The sequence below is a fragment of the Bos mutus genome, chromosome 2 (genome assembly GCF_027580195.1).
Source record: "Bos mutus isolate GX-2022 chromosome 2, NWIPB_WYAK_1.1, whole genome shotgun sequence".
NCBI lineage: Eukaryota > Metazoa > Chordata > Mammalia > Artiodactyla > Bovidae > Bos > Bos mutus.
In genome coordinates, this window is record NC_091618.1 from 102,008,093 (window position 1) to 102,027,324 (window position 19,232).

Below are 19,232 nucleotides of genomic sequence, written 5' to 3' on the forward strand. Positions count from 1 at the left end.
TAGTAAAAAGGTAAAGCTTATACTCCTAGAAAAACTAGAAGGATAAGAGAAAGCATCCAAACAATACTGTGTAATTCAAAGATTTTCTAAGTACTGTCTACAAGAAAATGCAGATTCTGTTTTATGTTGTCAGTCCAGTGGCCTAAGTCCACACCATTCCATGGCTTTACAATCACATGCTGGGTTTCGAGTCAGTCAATTGGATTATCTGGGCTATGGTATTTTCTACCTCCTTATATTCTTTTTTTTTTCTTTCTTTCTATATTTTGGCCATGCCACGTGGCATGTGGATTCTTAGTTCCCCAGCTAGGAATCAAACTCATGCCCGCTGCAGTGGAAGCTCAGAGTCTTAAACACTCGATACCACGGAAATCCCTCCTTAAGTTCTTTAAGTGTCATAGGCACCATTATCTTTAATATATTTACCATGAACTTTTCTTCAATGTATTGAGAATCATTTTAAAACACGAAAGAACACTCAAAACTTATGGACTTTTCTGCATTATATTTAAGTATACTTTTCCAGTGGATGGTCTTATCTATCCATATATTTTCAATTCCATCTTTAGTTCAAATACTCATAAATCTATAACTCAAGCCTAGACTTATTGTCTTACCTCCAAAGCTGTGTTTTTAATAGCCTCATCAGCATCTTCACTTAGAAGTCTTCTAGACACCTCAAAATCCTGTAACAAATCTGATCTCATGATCTATCCTCCAAGTCCAACTCTTATTTTTTCAGTGAATGGCATCACAGTCCATCTAGTTGTATAGGCCTGAGATGAGTGCTACTCTAGTAGTTACTGTTCTGTCTTACTCCACCCTTCATATCCAATTAATCTGCTGTGTTCATTTTACCTCTTGAATATCTTTTTAATGTCTTTACTTCTCTTTATCTCCATTGCTCTCACTCTGTGGAGATAATCACGGTTCACTGGATTTCTTGCAGTAAGATACATATCATTTTCCATATTTGCATCATATTGTCTATCCTTTAAAAATTATATATTAAAAAAAAAACAAACTTTTTGACCACATAGACTGTTGCTTAACCTTTTACTGCTCCCAGTAAGTGCTTGCTTTGGGCATGAGGATAACACTAACTCTACTATCTGAAGCTTAATTTTTCCTCTTTCCTTTCTAGGACCCAGCCATATGAACTTTAATTTCCAGAGGTCTATGCTTCTTTTAGATTCAGGGCTTCCTTGTGCTTGATAATTTTCACTCTTCCTACTCAGTACATCCTTTAGGATTTTCTTTTTATAGAAATCTGTTGCACTTCTTTCTTCTTAAAAAATATTTTATACTGGAGTGTGCATGTATGTGTGCTAAGTCACTTCAGTTGTGTCTGGACTCTGTGTAACCCTGTGGACTGTAGCCTGCCAGGCTCCTCTGTCCACAGGATTCTCCAGGCAAGAATACTGGAGTGGTTGCCATGCCCTCCTCTGGGGGATCTTCCCAACCCAGGGATCAAATACTTGTCTCTTACCTCTCCTTTATTGGCAGGCATGTTCTTTGATTAATGAAAGTGAAGTCACTCAGTCGTGTCTGACTCTGCGACCCCATAGACTGTAGCCTACCAGGCTCCTCTGCCCATGAGATTTTCCAGGCAAGAGTACTAGAGTGGGGTGCCATTTCCTTCTCCAGGGGATCTTCCCAACCCAGGGCTCGAACCCAGGTCTTCTGCATTGTAGACAGATGCTTTACCATCTGAGCCACCAGGGAAGTCTTTGATTAATAATGTTGTATTAGTCTCAGGTGTGGAAAAGGGAATGGCACCCCACTCCAGTGCTCTTGCCTGGAAAATCCCATGGACTGAGGAGCCTGGTAGGCTACAGTCCATGGGGTCGCTAAGAGTTGGACACAACTGAGCGACTTCACTTTCACTTTTCACTTTCGTGCATTGGAGAAGGAAATGGCAACCCACTCCAGTGTTCTTGCCTGGAGAGTCCCAGGGACAGGGGAGCCTGGTGGGCTGCCATCTATGGGGTCGCACAGAGTCGGACACAACTGACGCGACTTAGCAGCAACAGCAGCCGTTTCAGGTGTCCAGCTGAGTGATTCAGTTATACATAATCTATAATAACAGCCTTCAGATTTTAGCTCCAAAGTCGTTTCCTATGGGAAACTCTTCCTTCCTTCAGAACTATTAGTATCACCTTTGCAATTTTCACAACAGCTAGTAGTTGTACACTTACTGATTTTCTGATTAATATTTCTCTTCCCTAGTGGACTGTAGGCAGGGCCTCTGTCTACTTTGCTCACAAAATCCCAGTTCTAACAGAATGCTTGAGCATGGTAAATGAATTTTCACTAGCAGATCCTAAACTGATAATGTGCTTCAGTTTTGACTGTGGAAAAACTAAGATATTCAATTGCTCTGACCAACTTATTTAGACCATATTTGCCTCCTAGTAGCACCCAGGTGTGCTAGTGGTGAAGAACCTGCCTGCCAATGCAGGAGACATGAGAAGCAGGTTCAGTCTCTGAGTTGGGAAGATCCCCTGGAGGAGGCCATGGCAACCAACCCCAGTATTCTTGGCTGGGGAATCCCATGGACAGAAGAGCCTGGTGGGCTATGGTCCATAGCATTGAAAAGAGTCGGGCACAACTCAAGCAACTTAGCATATACACACAGCCTCCTGGAACTGTATTTACTCATATTCACCAAAATAACTGAGTAGAATCCAACAGCTGATGAAAATGGTGAAGTTTATATTATGCCCTATATGCATAATACAACACATGCTCTTAATTGTCACCTTTTCCCCAGAGGTTATTAATTGCTATCTTTCTGATTCTAGAGCATACGCAGAAGTGTTTTCAAATTCCTCACATCTAATGTATTTTATGTAAAATACCAATTACAGAAAATTTTAGAATTAGGCAGGCTAAATTCTTACTGTTAGGTTTTGTGTGCTAGTAGTTAACAGTGGCAAATATAATTGAAATAGAATTTATCTTTCTGATCAAAGGACACAGTGCACAAATTCCAGGTACATTCAACATTAAGCTCTGGATTAATTAGTAGGTGACAGTAATCACTGTGTGCATATGATTAAATAACAGTACATCACAGTATCTATTTTGCAAGCATTCTTATATAATTCTACTAACAACTTTTATATGCTCAAGTAAATTGCCAAGTTAAAAATCAGTGAACTGCATCAAAGTCATTTGATTAGTTTTTAATGCACTTGGAATTGACTTATAAAGCAGTTTACAAATCAATTCTGCAAGCTTATTACAATGCACTGAGGTCAGTGCCTACTTTTATTCATTTTTAATCCATTACATTACCCTCCACATTTAAAAACAATTCCCTGCCTTTCTTAAATTAATGACTGCACAAGGCATTTAGATTGCTCCTACAGTTTAGTCATATCCAAGGTGGTACAGATGGTCTTTTCTGCATCACTAGGTTAATATGACCATGTTATATTGCATTACAGATTTAGTTGTCTAACCTCAGTTCATCCGGAAAGAATAAACATTGAGAATTTTGGTCAGTGCTAGCACTCTCAGGCATCAAATATAAAACATAGATAAGTATAATCTTATGATTCTTAACACTAAAAAACAGCCTTGTAAGTTGCTTCCATATTTTAATATATTTGCTTTCTAATTTGAATAACTAAAAGAGATACTATTTAGCTTACTATCTACTAAAACGTTCAATAAGTCTGAAATAATAACAATAGAATCGGGGCAGGGGAGTTATACATCTTTTAACACATTCCCTAAAACAATTATATGTATTGATAAACTACTGACATGAACATAATTTTGTTTAAAGGCATCATTTTTCACGTGAGAGAGATTTCTACTATACATGAACTTATAATTAACTATCATGACAATGTCTTTCTCAGGACATGTACCTTCTATGAAACTGCTGAATATAAATTTGTAAGCTTCATCTTCATACACCTTGCACTAACACTTAAATAAGAGCTGTTTACATCTCATCCAAGAAGATACAGATATTCCCAGTGTCCTTCTGTTTTGAAACCTATAATTATGACTTCAAACCATATATGAAAAAATGTTAAATACTTGGCCCAGGGTCAAATAGGGAATCAGGGTGGTAAAATCAAAATAAAACAGCAGCTTCCTTGATTTAATTTCAGTTTTACCCCAGATTTCATGTTTTTTTGTTCCATAAATATTCACACAACCATCTATTGAGAATCATAAATCTCTCCTCTAAATGAATGTAGATAAATGCATGCACACATTTTTTATAATCTCAAAGGTTGAATAACAAAATCTCCTCCATCTGAAATCCCTCCACTAACCTCCCTTAGAATCCTCTAGGACTAGCTGACTCTTAATATTCCTTCCAGTTTTGAGTTTCTTTACATATACTTTTAGCTAATCACAGTTCTCACAGAATTACAATGATCGCAACTACATTTCTATCCCTATCTCCTTCAGTAATGGGACTTTAGGAAATGGTTTTATCAAATTTTCCAAATTGAGAAATTTTCACCAATCTGAATTATTTCTCTGTCTCTCTCTCCTCACCTCCCTCACTCAACCAGAGCTGATTCTAATCTAAAATTTGGAAGAAAACTATTGTGCTAATTTTGACATGAAACAAGACACTAATTTAAGACTATACCTAGGAATATTAGAAACAGTACATTTCTTGCAGAAAACCCAAATATTCCTAAAAAGTTATCAATATATTGCTAAATCACTGAATTTCCTCACAATTACAAATTCCCCATTCCCTTGGTTTCATTTCTCATCATTTCCACAAACTCTTAGAACTTTTGACTACTTAATCATTTTACTACTAAATTCAAGTTAAATATAAATTAAAAGATATTACCCTTGCTTGGTTCTGCTTAGCTGGATTATAAACTGAAAAGTGGGGAAAATTGTACGTTCAAGAAGTCACACAAACTGGAGACTACAGTGGGGTAACTAGAGGACATGTGTGTGTGCATATGGGGCTGGGGGGCAGGGTGTTGTGAAGGTCACAACCAGAGATATTTCCCCTCACAAAGCATTTGGAGTGCTGGGAAGTATCTTGATTGGATCTCTGAAAACAGACCGTGCAAAAGAGTTTTGGGGATGCGTCCTCAGGGGATACGCCTATAAGAAAAAAAAAAAAAAAGAAGACAGGATTGGTCAGAGGAAGTTATTTAAACTGATACAAAAATGCAGCTAAAACTTCAGCCTGTCCTCTTGGGAGCTGTGGAGCTGGACTTGCCCTTCAGAGTTATGCCAAAATGAAGTCAGGTATCTCCCTGTTGCAGCTAGTCACCGGTTACAGGTATCCCATGGGAAGGGCCATGACCTTGGGTAAGGCAGGTGCCTGTCTTTGACTACAACTCCCAGTGAGGGATGGAGCTGTGTACCTGCAGGGGCCAATATTTTCTGCATCTGTCCCTGCCTTGAGGAAGGTGTCAGGCACAGTGCCTATGGTACAGATGGGGAAGGACAGTCAGTCTAGGGTCTGAAAAAAATGATCTGAGTAAGCTTCCCTGGTGGCTCAGATGGTAAAGCATCCACCTGCAATGCAGGAGACCCGGGTTTGATCCCTGGTTTGGAAAGATCCCCTGGAGAAGGAAATGGCAACCCACTCCAGTATTCTTGCCTGGAGAAGCCCATGGACAGAGGACCCTGATAGGCTACAGTCCATGGGGTCGCAAAGAGTCGGACACAACTGAGCGACTTCACTTTCACTGTCAGTATCACACAAAAGAATTCATGAATTAATATCAATGTACCTTTCTATGACCAGGGTATTCACACATCTGGCATTTAAATCGGAAGCCTTAAAATCACTGTGGGACTTTTCTCCAACCAACTAGCTCTGGATGTGCAGAGAAATATAATTTTAATCTCTGAGTCAGAGAGAGAAACATATCAAATTTTATGGGAGAAACAGGGAAAATAATTGACATATTTGACTTTTCCTTTTCAGGAAGAAATTTCCACAGAGGCACCCTGAGAGGAGATGTCTACCTTACTAATGTGTTAGGAGTCTATGATGATGCCCATGGGCTGCTGGAACAACCCATAGTATTGTCAAAGAAGGCAGTAGCTAGCAGTTTGACTGCGGGAAAAAAAAGAAAAAAACATTCTGAGTGAACACAGTACTGACCTGACTAACCTGATTAGTGGGTGACAAATGGGGCAGTAAAGCCAGTGCAGTCCTGGTGTTTGTGAAAACAAAAGGTCACCAGGGTGTCCATCAACCTGGTAAACCTGCAGCTAAATTTGGGACCCTTTAAAGGAGCAGATGTGATCTGTAATGCCTTGAAAGACTTAGACTTCTGGGACATTTCCTGGGGTGAGACATACTGGAGAAAAAGAAACATTTCACAATAAGGCATTAAGTATAGGACAAGATGGGAATCTTGAAGGAATGTGTAAAGATCATCAGGGGAAGTTATTGATATAGTAGGAGTGAGAATAACCACAGGAGCCATAGCAGCAGCAGAGAACTTCTGGATCAAGTTCACAAATGCTGATGATGTCTGAGAAGCACTGCTTCCAACCTAGCTAGCTCATCTTGAGGGCAAAGAAGCAGAAAACACAGGTTTAGAATAAGGGAGATAAGGCAGAAAACGGGACAGGCTGGTGGACTGCTCTTAGCCACCCAAAGTCAAAAATCCCTCCACAAGGAGGCATTGGAAATGAAATCAAACACATTAGAATTATAAATACCTAACTGGGTTTCCAGTATTAACTGCTTAATAAATCAATGTATGATTTACAATACTGCTATTTTGTTTTTCTTTTATAGAATTCTTTCTTTTCAAAATGCCAAGTTAAAGAGTCCATTCATGTTATGCAAAAGTAATAACATTTGTACCTAGATTGACCCAAGATGACCATGTATTAATAGTTGTTACAATCGACAGGAACTCTTTGATGGAGTGTTCCGAACACAAATGGTACAGACACCTGTTACCCTTATGCTGTGTAAATAGGGACTGTCCCTAATTTGGGTGTTGCTAAGTAACAAATTCTTCCAAACGGTACGCACACAGGGACTCTGATGTGGACATGCTCATTTAGGCTGTCATTAACATTCATTGCTAACAAAAGGATAATGCATAATTTTTAATGATTAGTAATTTTCTTGATCCTAGAAACATGTATTTTGCCCAAATCCTGGGGGGTGTGGTGGCATGATATAAAGTTGATTGCAGCTTATGACTGAACTTTTCCCAGATTTCTTTTAGCAACAATGTCATGGTTCCTTTTTCTATGTCAAATTTAATCTTTAAAGAGAGGAAACTTCCACACACATGATAATAGTAAACATTAGTTATGTTGTAAAACCTTTAATTAAATTCATCTGAATAATGGATTGTTTCTATAGTAATGCTTGCTGAGTGGGAAACTGTTACTACCACAGCTCTTCATCTTTGAATTAAAGAATGACTTTCAGCTCCAATGGAGAATAGTAAAAACATTGTGAGTGCCCTTTATAAACCAGCTATACAGAAAATGTCTTTGTTCCTTAGCTTGGGGTCTGAACCCTGAAATACAAATATGAGGGAGTAACGTAGCTATTCAGGAAGATATATGTTTTATGTGTCAATTATTAAGAATATTGAGTCCAAAGCATACGAATACATTTTACTGGCTTAAATTAGCTAGATAATTGCCTAAATTACCAACTGTATTTTGTGTGTATAGACTTTGCTTCAGGCAAAGCTTTCAGAGTAATTCAAATTTTTATTTTAGTAAGCATAAAAGTAAAAATTCTCTTTTGATTTGGAGAGGATATTTTTAATCATTTCAAAGATAATGGAGTCCCTTTTATAATACCTTAATGAAATTAAATGAAAAAGTTCACTTTTGAAAATAACTGTGAAAATAAGATACTGTAAAATTTTAACTTTATTTTTATGTGTAGCTTCCTGTAAAATGTATTTTTATCTAACCATTAATAACCTAGAACAGTTGTTCTCAAACTTCAATGTGTCAGAATGACCTGAAGAGTTTTTCAAAATACAGATTGCTGTATCTCTGTGTTAATGAATCAGGTGTTCTAGTGTAAGGCCCAGCAAATTACATTTCAAACATGTTATAAGACGATGTTGCTGGTCTCAGTATCAGGATATCACTGACTAATGCTCATTCAGTAGGAAAAATGACTTAATTACTCAATGCAAATAATAACTTATATTTAATATTTATATATTCTACAAATATGCGTTGTTATTGTTGTCAGTTGCTAAGTCGTGTCTGACTCTTTTGCGACCCCATGGACTGTAGCCCTCCAGGCTCCTCTGTCAATGGGATTTCCCAGGCAAGAATAGTGGAATGTATTGCCATTTCCTTCTCCAGGGGATCTTCCCGACTCAGGGATCAATCCATGTCTCTTGCATTGGCTGGTGAATTCTTTATAACTGAGCCAATAGGTACTCACTCTTTGCAAAATGGGGGATATGGAAGAAAATACAACATTCCTCCTATGAAGTGGAGCTTAAGTGCTCCTGGATACTTAAAATAAAGTGAGCTTCTTTAGTTTTCCACAGCCCTCACCTCTCTTGCTCTTTGTCACCAGGAATGAGATACATTTGTTGACGCTGGGCTGATGAAAGGACTTCCTTCAGCCCTCCCCAAGCCCTCTGAGATGTGGATCTGAGGTGAGGTGATCTGTCTGACAAAGGAGGTGGATTTGACAAGAGAGTCATGAAAACCTTGATGAAGTTTTGAAATACTTATTAATGGAAAGAGATGAAAATTATCTAAAAAACTTAGTATTTTATGTGCAATTTTTACATGTAGTGTAGTCACTAAATGATAAAATTCATTATTTTTCTCTGACTAAAAAGACTTAAACATGGGCCTGTTTTCTTGTTGAGATATGTTTAAAGTTTAGTAAAACGAGAAAACTTCATGGATTTTTGACTGTGATGGAAGCAGTAGATTAAATAGACAAACAAAAAGCTATTTTAAATTGATAAGAGGAGTGAATGTTATTAGTTAAAATTTATTTGGGGATATGAACTTAAGGTCAGCATTTATAGTGGCTCAAACTGACTTTTTGGTTTTAAGACATAAAAAGAAGATGGAATGTATTTATTTTTTGTTGGGTTGTATATTGTTTTTGTTTAATTTAGGTTTCCCAAACACCTTAAAGAGATTTTTAACAAATGAGAATGTGTATGTGTGTCTGTGTGAACCAGACTGGTGACCCTAGATTTTTGTTGTCAAGTAGAAGAAACACTAGATTTAAATATACATGTAAAATAACATTTTAAAATATTTTATTTAAAATAATAAAAACAGAAACCTCTTAAACTTGATGACAATTAACTTTGAAATAAATAGTGTAAGCATGAACACATAGTTTGGTATCTTCCATGTTGTACAAATATTTGATAGCAACAGATATAAGAGCAGAAAAAGAAGAGACCACATTATCCCATTGCTGCATTGCTGTTATTTCCTTTAGATGTGATCCCCTTTTATTTGGGAGGAAGAGTAGATTTTTATCCTCCATTCAGTATCATTTCCACTATTCAGATTACAGAGTTTAAACCATCAGTGAGAAAAGGTTTAATTATGTATTATAATTGGTATTTATATTCATTATGGAGTAATTAATCAACACAATTGTGCAGTATTTATTAATTTGATAGTTAGACCTACTAGAATAATACTCTCTCCTGTACTTTCTTCAGGAAAAATAAGTCATCTATTTATGGCTGGTTCTATATCTTCAACAGAGATTAAGTTTGTGAAAAATTAATTCTTCCCAGAGAAAGCTGCTTACTTTTGTTGTGTTGTATTCTTGACTTAGAAACTAGATATTTGTGCTGAGAACTGATTCACCTTTTTATTCAATACAAGTCTCTAAGTTCCCACAATTTACTCCACCCAATTTATCACAGTGTCTTTTCATGATGTATCTTTTCTATTGTGTATTTACTAATAGCTTCTTTTCTATTACTTAATATTCTCAATTTAATACTTCATTTCCTTTTCATCTGTATTTCTTGTCACTTCACATTTTTTAAAAAATTTTGTCTACATTTCAGGAGAGGCAGTTAAATTTATAGACACCTACATCTTCTCAAACAGTAGCCTTTTCCTATTATTTTCATTTAAATACCAATACTAAGGGCATGCATACACCCCCAGACACCCACTTAACACACAAACTTTTATATTCCTTATTTAGATAAGAAATTAAGCTTTTTTAAAGTTGAAGTTTTTCTGCAGAATGGGGTTTATCAAAATTTGGTTTTATTTTATTTTTCATTGGTTTATTTGTTTTGTGGCCACCAACTGAGCAACAGGGAGAAGGCAATGGCACCCCACTCCAGTACTCTTGCCTGGAAAATCCCATGGACGGAGGAGCCTGGTAGGCTGCAGTCCATGGGGTCATGAAGAGTCGGACACGACTGAGCAACTCCCCTTTCACTTTTCACTTTCATGCATTGGAGAAGGAAATGGCAATCCACTCCAGTGTTCTTGCCTGGAGAATCTAAGGGACAGGGAAGCCTGATGGGCTGCCATCTATGGGGTCGCACAGAGTCAGACATGACTGAAGCGACTTAGCAGCAGCAGCAGCAGCAACTGAGCAACAATGTTTGATATAGTCAATATATTATTTTACAAAGGTAGCAAAATTATACTTTAAGGAAAAACAGGGGAATTTTCCAAAGATCAGAAATGATGCAAAGCAGAACTTGGATAGCAGAAGCTACCAAATATAATTTGTCTGTCTTTAACTTTTCTGCTTGATTTAATAATCAACTCTTCAAAAATTGACACCAAGTAAAAAGAAATTTAGAGCATATAATGACAGAAGGTATAATCAAAACCAATATAATGGTTATAAATAATAGGCCTTTGTAATGCTCTGGAAACAATTTTATCTGCGTATTTGTACTCTCTCTAATGATTCCCTGTTTGAGTGACAGCTGCAGTGTAGGGAAACCACTCATGTTCACATAATAAGGAACAATCTCTACTGAATTTGCCGTGACTTGCACAAGAGATGCTATTTTAATCATAGTATAAAGTTGCATATATTATGTATGACATTCTGGGAGGCTACTGTAGAGATTATCTTCCATTCAAGAAATCAAAGCTTCAATTATCCGTTTGTATTTCAGTGTGAAATGAATCCTTTTTTTTTTTTAATCTTTTTTTTTTTTTTGCCATACAACTAATACACTACTCCCTTTTTTCACTCTCATCCAATTTGATGGACCATGAAAGACAACTATTCTGGGGGAGAAATGAAGACTTTCTGAAGACAAAAAAGAAACAAAACTAGGCTTCCCCCAAAACAGATTATCTTATTGACATTCATAATCAAAATACAACCTGAGATTGCCTAAAGTATATTCTTGAGAACCATTCAGTAGTGATGAAGTTTGTTAGCAGAAAATATAAAGAAAGCAAAAATAGTAATCAACTTAAAGGAACAAATCTTGGTATTATACTAATTTTTTATAGTACTTCAGTTTTGTTATAAACATGTCACCTGGGAGACTGACAAATCGGTCATTTTGATAGTTTTTCCCAAGTGTGATATTGTTCAGGGTAAAATATTCAGAATATTGGAATTGTATTACACTAATATATTATGTCCCAGTATTGCCTTAACAGGATACTATAATGTCATTTCGATGCAGCTAAGAAAGCAACTGACACTATGAAAATGTTTTAGCTGGTGTACATTTGATTTAGAATTAGTTCATTTTGCAACATAGGCTTTGGGACCGGTTTTTTTATTTGACATATATTTATCCTTCTGATTTACATATAGTATAACAATTTATTTTTTCAATATTAAAGTTTTGGGATAAGTCTTCCAGTTTCCCACAGACAATGACAGTAACTTAAATTTTCATTTGCTCATAGATCCTCCTAAAAACTACAAAGATCAATAAGGGAGGCAAATAAAAATACCTATAAACTATGCCTAAAGAGTAATTAGACCAAGACATTACAAACATTAATTTACATGTAGCCAGGGAAATAACTGCCCAAGACCAAAAGAATTGCTCAAGAACACAATACAATATTAAGCAGAAAATAAGTGGAAAAAATGGGAGCACAAAAGTCTCCTTAGAGTAATGGAACACGTATCAAATAGAGTTTACTCTCAGATGAAGACAGTTTCACACTGAGTAAGAAATATTGAGAGAAATTCTGTGACCTTAATGGAGAAAGCTTTGGTTAAAAGGGGGATAATAAAAGTGGCTAGAAAAGTGTACAAGACCCAGATGTAAGCTTTGGAAAAGCACTACTTCTTGGAGAGGGGGAAGTATCTTCAAAGGTGGAATTGTCCCTTGGAAGCTAGGAAATATGGAAGCAGATAAATATAAGTTCTCCGTATTCACATACGAAGGAATAGAATAATCAGAAGACAAAAACAAGCAAACAACAAAATCAATTAGTGTCATATATTTTAAAGAACGAGAAACTTCCTCCACAAAACCCGCACGTTTACAAACTCCTTGCTATACATGAATCAAACTTTGAACTGAAAAATTTAAGAAGCCACTCAAACAAGACCTATTCTCTTTCCCCCCCACCAGATATTTCTCATTAGTCATCGTCCAGGAAAGTCCTTAATGAATGGATTATCTGTACAAAGATATCTCTAATATCTGTACAAAGAAAACTCTAATATATGTACAAAGATATCATAAGAGAAAAACAGGAAACAGGAATAAAAATGTGCAGAAGAAAGTGTGTTATGTACCTGGCCATAAGACAGAATAGGTATATAGCACCCCAAAATAAATTTCAAATTTTATGCCAGTAATTAGAGATATGAAATAAGATTATAAATTAGGAATTCAAGAACATAGAATAATATCTGGACAAAGAAGAAAATGCAAAGCAAGACTGAAAGAATACAGGCAATACATTCAAGATAGAAAAAAGACACAATTATCTAAAAAATTAAGATCATATTACAAGCAAACCATAAGAATATAGGTCAGAAATGAGAGAAGTTAAGAAAATAAAATAGAACAAAGACAGAAAAAAGGACTAGAAAGGAAGTGGTGGATATGAAAGACAGGCAAAGAAGGTGCAATGTTACTTGAGTTTATTATTTGAGTCTCTGAAAAAGACAAATAGACCAAAAGAAAATAGCTATTAACATTATAATTCAACAAAATTTCCTGAAGTATAACATGAATTGAATGTACATATTGAAAGGGCCCACCATACATCTGGAAAAATTGACATAGAATGTCAAACCTAGACATATAAAAGCAATAGTTTTAGACTTTAAAAGTCTGTTTTCATTTGAAAGAAAAGTATTAAAATCTACCATTATTAGTTTATTTTTGAAATTTTCTGGGAATCAGAAAAATAACAAAATCACTTACAAAGTGCAGACAAGGGTTGGCATCAGATTTTTCATTAGGAAAATTTGATGCAAGAAACGTGGAACACCATCTTCTAGGTTCACAGGGCAACAAAGTGTGGACCAAATAGCTTATATCTACCCAGTCTGTCCTAAAACTGTGGAGGCTGCAGAAAGGCCGTGTTGATTTACTTATGAACATCTCCTAAAGAGGATGAACTTTATCCAAGAAGTTTGTTTGGTGAAACTTTGACAAAAAGACAAGTGGTGAGCATCGAATACATTTCACTAGAAATTTAAGGCAAAACAAAAGTGAGAAGTATGTAAATTACATCCTGAGAAGCCAGAAGTACTGCAACCAAGGGAATGCAAAGAGAAGGAAATATAATATAAGCTCATCAAATGCCTTGTTGGTAAAAATGGGGAATGAAATAATATAATTTAAACTGACAAACTGAATGGTAAAAGACTAAGTATGCAGAGGAGTACAAGGGTACTGATAATAGTTGAGCAGGATAATTTGAATAGTCTAATCTCTGGAGGAACAGTGACAGTGAAAGTCGCCCAGTTGTGTCCGACTCTTTGGGACCCCATGGACTATACAGTGCATGGGATTCTCCAGGCCAGAATACTGGAATCAATAGCCTTTCCCTTCTCCAGGGGATCTTCCCAACCCATGGATTGACCCCAAGTCTCCACATTGCAGGCGGATTCTTTACCAACTGAGCTATCAGGGAAGCCCCTCTGGAGGAAAAGAAATTTCAAAAAGCTACTCCATGAACAAGTACCAGGTTTCGATGATTTCACAGGGGAGCTATACTTAAGTTTTAAAGCCCATATAATCCTGGCATCACAGACTTAATGGACATGAGTTTGAGTAAATTCTGGGAATTGGCGATGGACAGAGATGCCTGGTGTGCTGCAGTCCACGGGATCACAGTTAGACAGGACTGAGTGACTAAACTGAACTGACTGATAATCCCCAAACTATTTGTTATTATTGCATATCATAGAAAACAGAGAAGACATTACAAATAATTTTCCAAAGTAATTATAATGTTGATAATAATACCTAATGAAATTGCACATATGCAGTCAAAAATTACAGAGCAATTTTCCTGATGAGTATGGATGCAAAATCCTAAATTAATTTTAGATGAAATGAATTCAATATTACAGGATAAAATACATCATGCCCAAATGTGGCTTCTTTCACAGACAAAAGAACAGTTCCATGTTAGTAACTTTATGAATAAGATTTACCATAAAAATAAGGAAACAGAATAGTAAATTTGTTTCCAAAGATGCTGAAAAGGTAATTTACAAATTTCAACACCCATTAATAAATAGAAGCAAATGGAAACTTCCATAAAATTACAAAACACGTTCCACTCAACCATTTGAATTAATGCGGATCACTGGTGGCATTCACACAAAAATCAGGAATAAGTGATTTCACTATCAATTTCTTTTTAATAATATGTTGGAAGGTAATAGCCAGATCAATTAGACAAGAGAAAACTATTAGATGTATAAAAATTGGAAAATAAAATGCAGTCTCTATTTTATTAAACAGTTGAAAAACTGAAATGGTTATTTATGTAGCATAGAAAATAGAGAATAAATTCTAAACTATTTTCCAAAGTAATTATAATGTTGATAATAATACCTAGGGAAATTGCATATACACCCTCAAAAATTATAGAGCAATTTTCCTGATGAGTATTGATGCAAAATCCTAAATTAATTTCAGATGAAAAGAATTCAGTATCACAAGATGAAATGTAAAAATAGTTCCATGTTAGCAACTCTATTAATAAGATTACCATAAAAATAAAGAAACACGTACATGTTGTCATTTACTTACGGTTTACAGTTTTGACTGGTAATATTGGATTTACCCTCTCTGGCGAAGCAGCATTTTCTTCATTTCTCACATATTCAAAATTAATGATGAACATCATAGCTACGCCCTCTTGGTTTTTCACTGGAATTATGTGAGTATTACAAATGAAAGTGGAGCCTAAGAAGATAAAAAATGAGTATAAGGTCAAAATTATGTCTTCATTTGAAGTGTCAGTAATATTAAAATTCTAATAAAGCCCTGTAGAATTTTCCATCCTAAAAGATCAGTGAAATTCAATTAAAAATTTAATTTCTCATTTCATATTTTATTGCATATATATTTACATAAAATACACAGATTTGCCAGAAATATTTTACAGGAAAATTCAGCTACTACATTATGGAAAGACAGAATATCAAATCTCATTTGTTCTTATACTCATCACTTTAATTAAAAAAAAAAACAATTTCTTTACATTTCTAGAAATAACTCTTAGCCTTTATATATTTTGATTAATTCTGAATCTATATAAAGTATAGTTGTATAAACAATAAAGATAACTCAGTTTTTCTCATCTTGAAAAAAATCAGAAATTATTTCCTTTTTCTTCTTTAATTTCTTGAACATCAAACAGTAAATTATTGATTCTGTCTTAAAGATGTCCTAATAATTCTTTTTATTTTTTTAGGACATATTTAAGACAGAATCAATAATTTACTGTTTGATGTTCAAGAAATTAAAGAAGAAAAAGCAAATAATTTCAGAGTTTTTTTTTCAAGATGAGAAAAACTGAAATACATGAACCATGAACTTCCAGATGTTCAAGCTGGTTTTAGAAAAGGCAGAGGAACCAGAGATCAAATTGCAAACATCCATTGGATCATCGAAAAAGCAAGAAAGTTCCAGAAAAACACCTATTTCTGCTTTATTGACTATGCCAAAGCCTTTGACTGTGTGGATCACAATAAGCTGTGGAAACTTCTGCAAGAGATGGGAATACCAGACCACCTGACCTGCCTCTTGAGAAACCTATATACAGGTCAGGAAGCAACAGTTAGAACTGGACATGGAACAACAGACTGGTTCCAAATAGGAAAAGGAGTACGTCAAGGCTGTATATTGTCACCCTGCTTATTTAACTTGTATGCAGAGTACATCATGAGAAATGCTGGGCTGGAAGAAGCACAAGCTGGAATCAAGATTGCCGGGAGGAATATCAATAACCTCAGATATGCAGATGACACCACCCTTATGGCAGAAAGTAAAGAGGAACTAAAAAGCCTCTTGATGAAAGTGAAAGAGAAGAGTGAAAAAGTTGGCTTAAAGCTCAACATTCAGAAAACTAAGATCATGGCATCTGGTCCCATCACTTTATGGCAAATAGATGGGGAAATAGTGGAAACAGTGTCAGGCTTTATTTTGGGGGGCTCCAAAATCACTGCAGATGGTGATTGCAGCCATGAAATTAAGAGACGCTTACTCCTTGGAAGGAAAGTTATGACCAACCTAGATAGCATATTCAAAAGCAGAGACATCACTTTGCCAACAAAGGTCTGTCTAGTCAAGGCTATGGTTTTTCCAGTGGTCATGTATGGATATGAGAGTTGGACTGTGAAGAAAGCTGAGAGCCAAAGAATTGATGCTTTTGAACTGTGGTGTTGGAGAAGACTCTTGAGAGTCCCTTGGACTGCAAGGACATCCAACCAGTCCATCCTAAAGGAGATCAGTCCTGGGTGTTCTTTGGAAGGACTGATGCTAAAGTTGAAACTCCAATACTTTGGCCACCTCATGTGAAGTATTGACTCATTGGAAAAGATTCTGATGCTGGGAGGGATTAGGGGCAGAAGGAGAAGGGGCCAACAGAGGATGAGATGGCTGGATGGCATCACTGACTCAATGGACATGAGTTTGAGTGAACTCCGGGAGTTGGTGATGGACAGGGAGGACTGGTATGCTGCAATTCATTGGGTTGCAAAGAGTCGGACACGACTGAGTGACTGAAGTGAACTGAACTGAATAATTCTTTCCTTTTTTGTGTAAAATTCACAATGATCAAATCACAATGATTTTGTTTGGTTTGTATTCTGTTAGAAAATAAGAACAAAATGTTTGTCTATATTATTGTGTTAATTTGATCTCTTTAACCAAGAAGATGACATTCTTTTAAAAGCACAATTGTAGGGCTAAAAGATACATTTTATTAAAATCTCCTGGAAATTAAATGAACAAAAAGATGACTCAATTTACAACTAACCACTGCTATCCATCCTTGAACAGCTAACCCAAGATCCAAGATTTAGGGAAGACAATAAAGAAGCTGACTTTTCGTATCAACTGACTTCTGCCTGATTCCTTGGCCTGATTTCTAAATCTGAGTATATCCTCAGAGCAGTTTCCTCACACATTTACCCTCTGAATATTTTCTTTAGTTGTGGTTATGGAAATCTTATGTGTTAGGGATTTGTTTTGGGTAAAAAAATATTGAATGTTTTAAAATGCAAAAACTTCAGGAAGAGTTCAATCATTCAGACAATAGAGTCTTTTGATTGCTTTCCCTCTTTTAAAACAATTATTTGGGAACATCTTGACTCTTGAGGAGAATGATGGTTCATTGTAGAAGCAGGATCGAAGTGTGAAACTTGAAGTGAACTTACTCAGTCGTGTCCAACTCTTTGCAACCCCATGGACTGTAGCCTACCAGGCTCCTCCATTTATGGGATTTTCCAGGCAAGTATACTGGTGTGGGTTGCCATTTCCTTCTCCAGATCTTCCTGACTCAGGGATTGAACCCTAATCTCCCACATTGTAGGCAGATGCTTTACTGTCTGAGCCACCAGAGAAGTCCTTTTCACCAAGTGAAACTTGAAGGGAAGTTAAACTCTGAAGAAAGATGTGCTAAAGTGAGAGTGTCTCTGCAAAGCCCACAGGGTCCACAGGAAAAATAAGATGGAATCTAGGCGTTTAGATAAAGTCTAAGCTCTTTCGTGCTTAATTTAGATTCCCTTGCTAGTAGGATGCCTCAGGCAGAGGCCTTGCACTCAGCACTTCAGACCAGAGTTGCTAGAGCAAAATGGCTGCGCCTAACACCGCAACTCCCTAGGCCTGTGCAGAGTCACTGTATCCCTAGCACTACAATCTGGAGGGGGGAGTAGCATAGCCCTGCCCCACTCACCAGAACTCCACCCCTCTCCCCTGCAGACAGAACCCTATAAAGGGGTCCCAGCCACAATGTTTGAAGTGATAGAGCTTGGACTCTAGAGCAGATGATTGCACCTCTCCATTCTTAGATCAAATAATAAGTTTTCCTTTGCTTCTGAACTGAACCTCAGTCTTCTTTTATTGGCTTGAATGACACTGGGCAGGAGGACCCTGTTGAGGATCAACCCAGGAGAGTTGGTAATAAGAGGACCCCAAGAGGCTAGAGACAGGGGCACCGGGGTATGAGAAAACTCTTCCCTTTCTTCACATTTCTGAAACTTGTCTCCTGCTGCCAGAACTGAGAACAAAGGCTATTGCTAATATTGCTATCGATTGAGACATTACAGGTCAAAGGGCTTTTGAGGGTGGTCCTGGAGACCTAATTATTATTTATGAAATTATTTCATAAATGGGTTAATGTGCTCCAATTTCCAAGGAATAGATTTACAGATACACTTTTAAAAGACATACCCTTTGTAGGTTGGGGAAGACTATGTGCTAGTTATATTCAGATTTTCAAATGTGGATAAGCCTCCCTAATTTGAAATGTAGAAGATCTTATTCATAATTAATTTCATTTTTTCTACAGATTGGCCATAGTTTTGCAGTTGTTGGAAAATACGTTTTAAGAATGAGATGCTGCACCTTCACAGTCTTCAGCTACATCTTCAATTCATTTAATAAAATAGTTAGTTGGAGCAGCTGTCATAGTTTCCATGGTAACAAACAGGATGACTTTAGTAAACAGAAAATAAGCAATTTAAGACTGTTCCATTAGAACTAAAAATAGAATTGCTTCAGGCCAGGCATCACAATACAAAATGGTTAAACAGAAAATCTGAGGAGACGCTAGAAATAGTCATTATGTAT

General features: G+C 36.4%; 1 protein-coding gene across 1 annotated transcript in view; it reads right to left on the reverse strand.

Moving 5' to 3' along the window:
- KCNH7 (potassium voltage-gated channel subfamily H member 7) overlaps window positions 1-19,232 on the reverse strand; it is a 525,244-nt gene that overhangs the window by 142,219 nt on the left and 363,793 nt on the right. Inside the window, exon 3 of the mRNA XM_070380875.1 lies at window positions 15,186-15,341. Within this exon, the coding sequence (XP_070236976.1) occupies window positions 15,186-15,341 (156 nt within the window). The remainder of the gene's footprint in view (window positions 1-15,185; window positions 15,342-19,232) is intronic.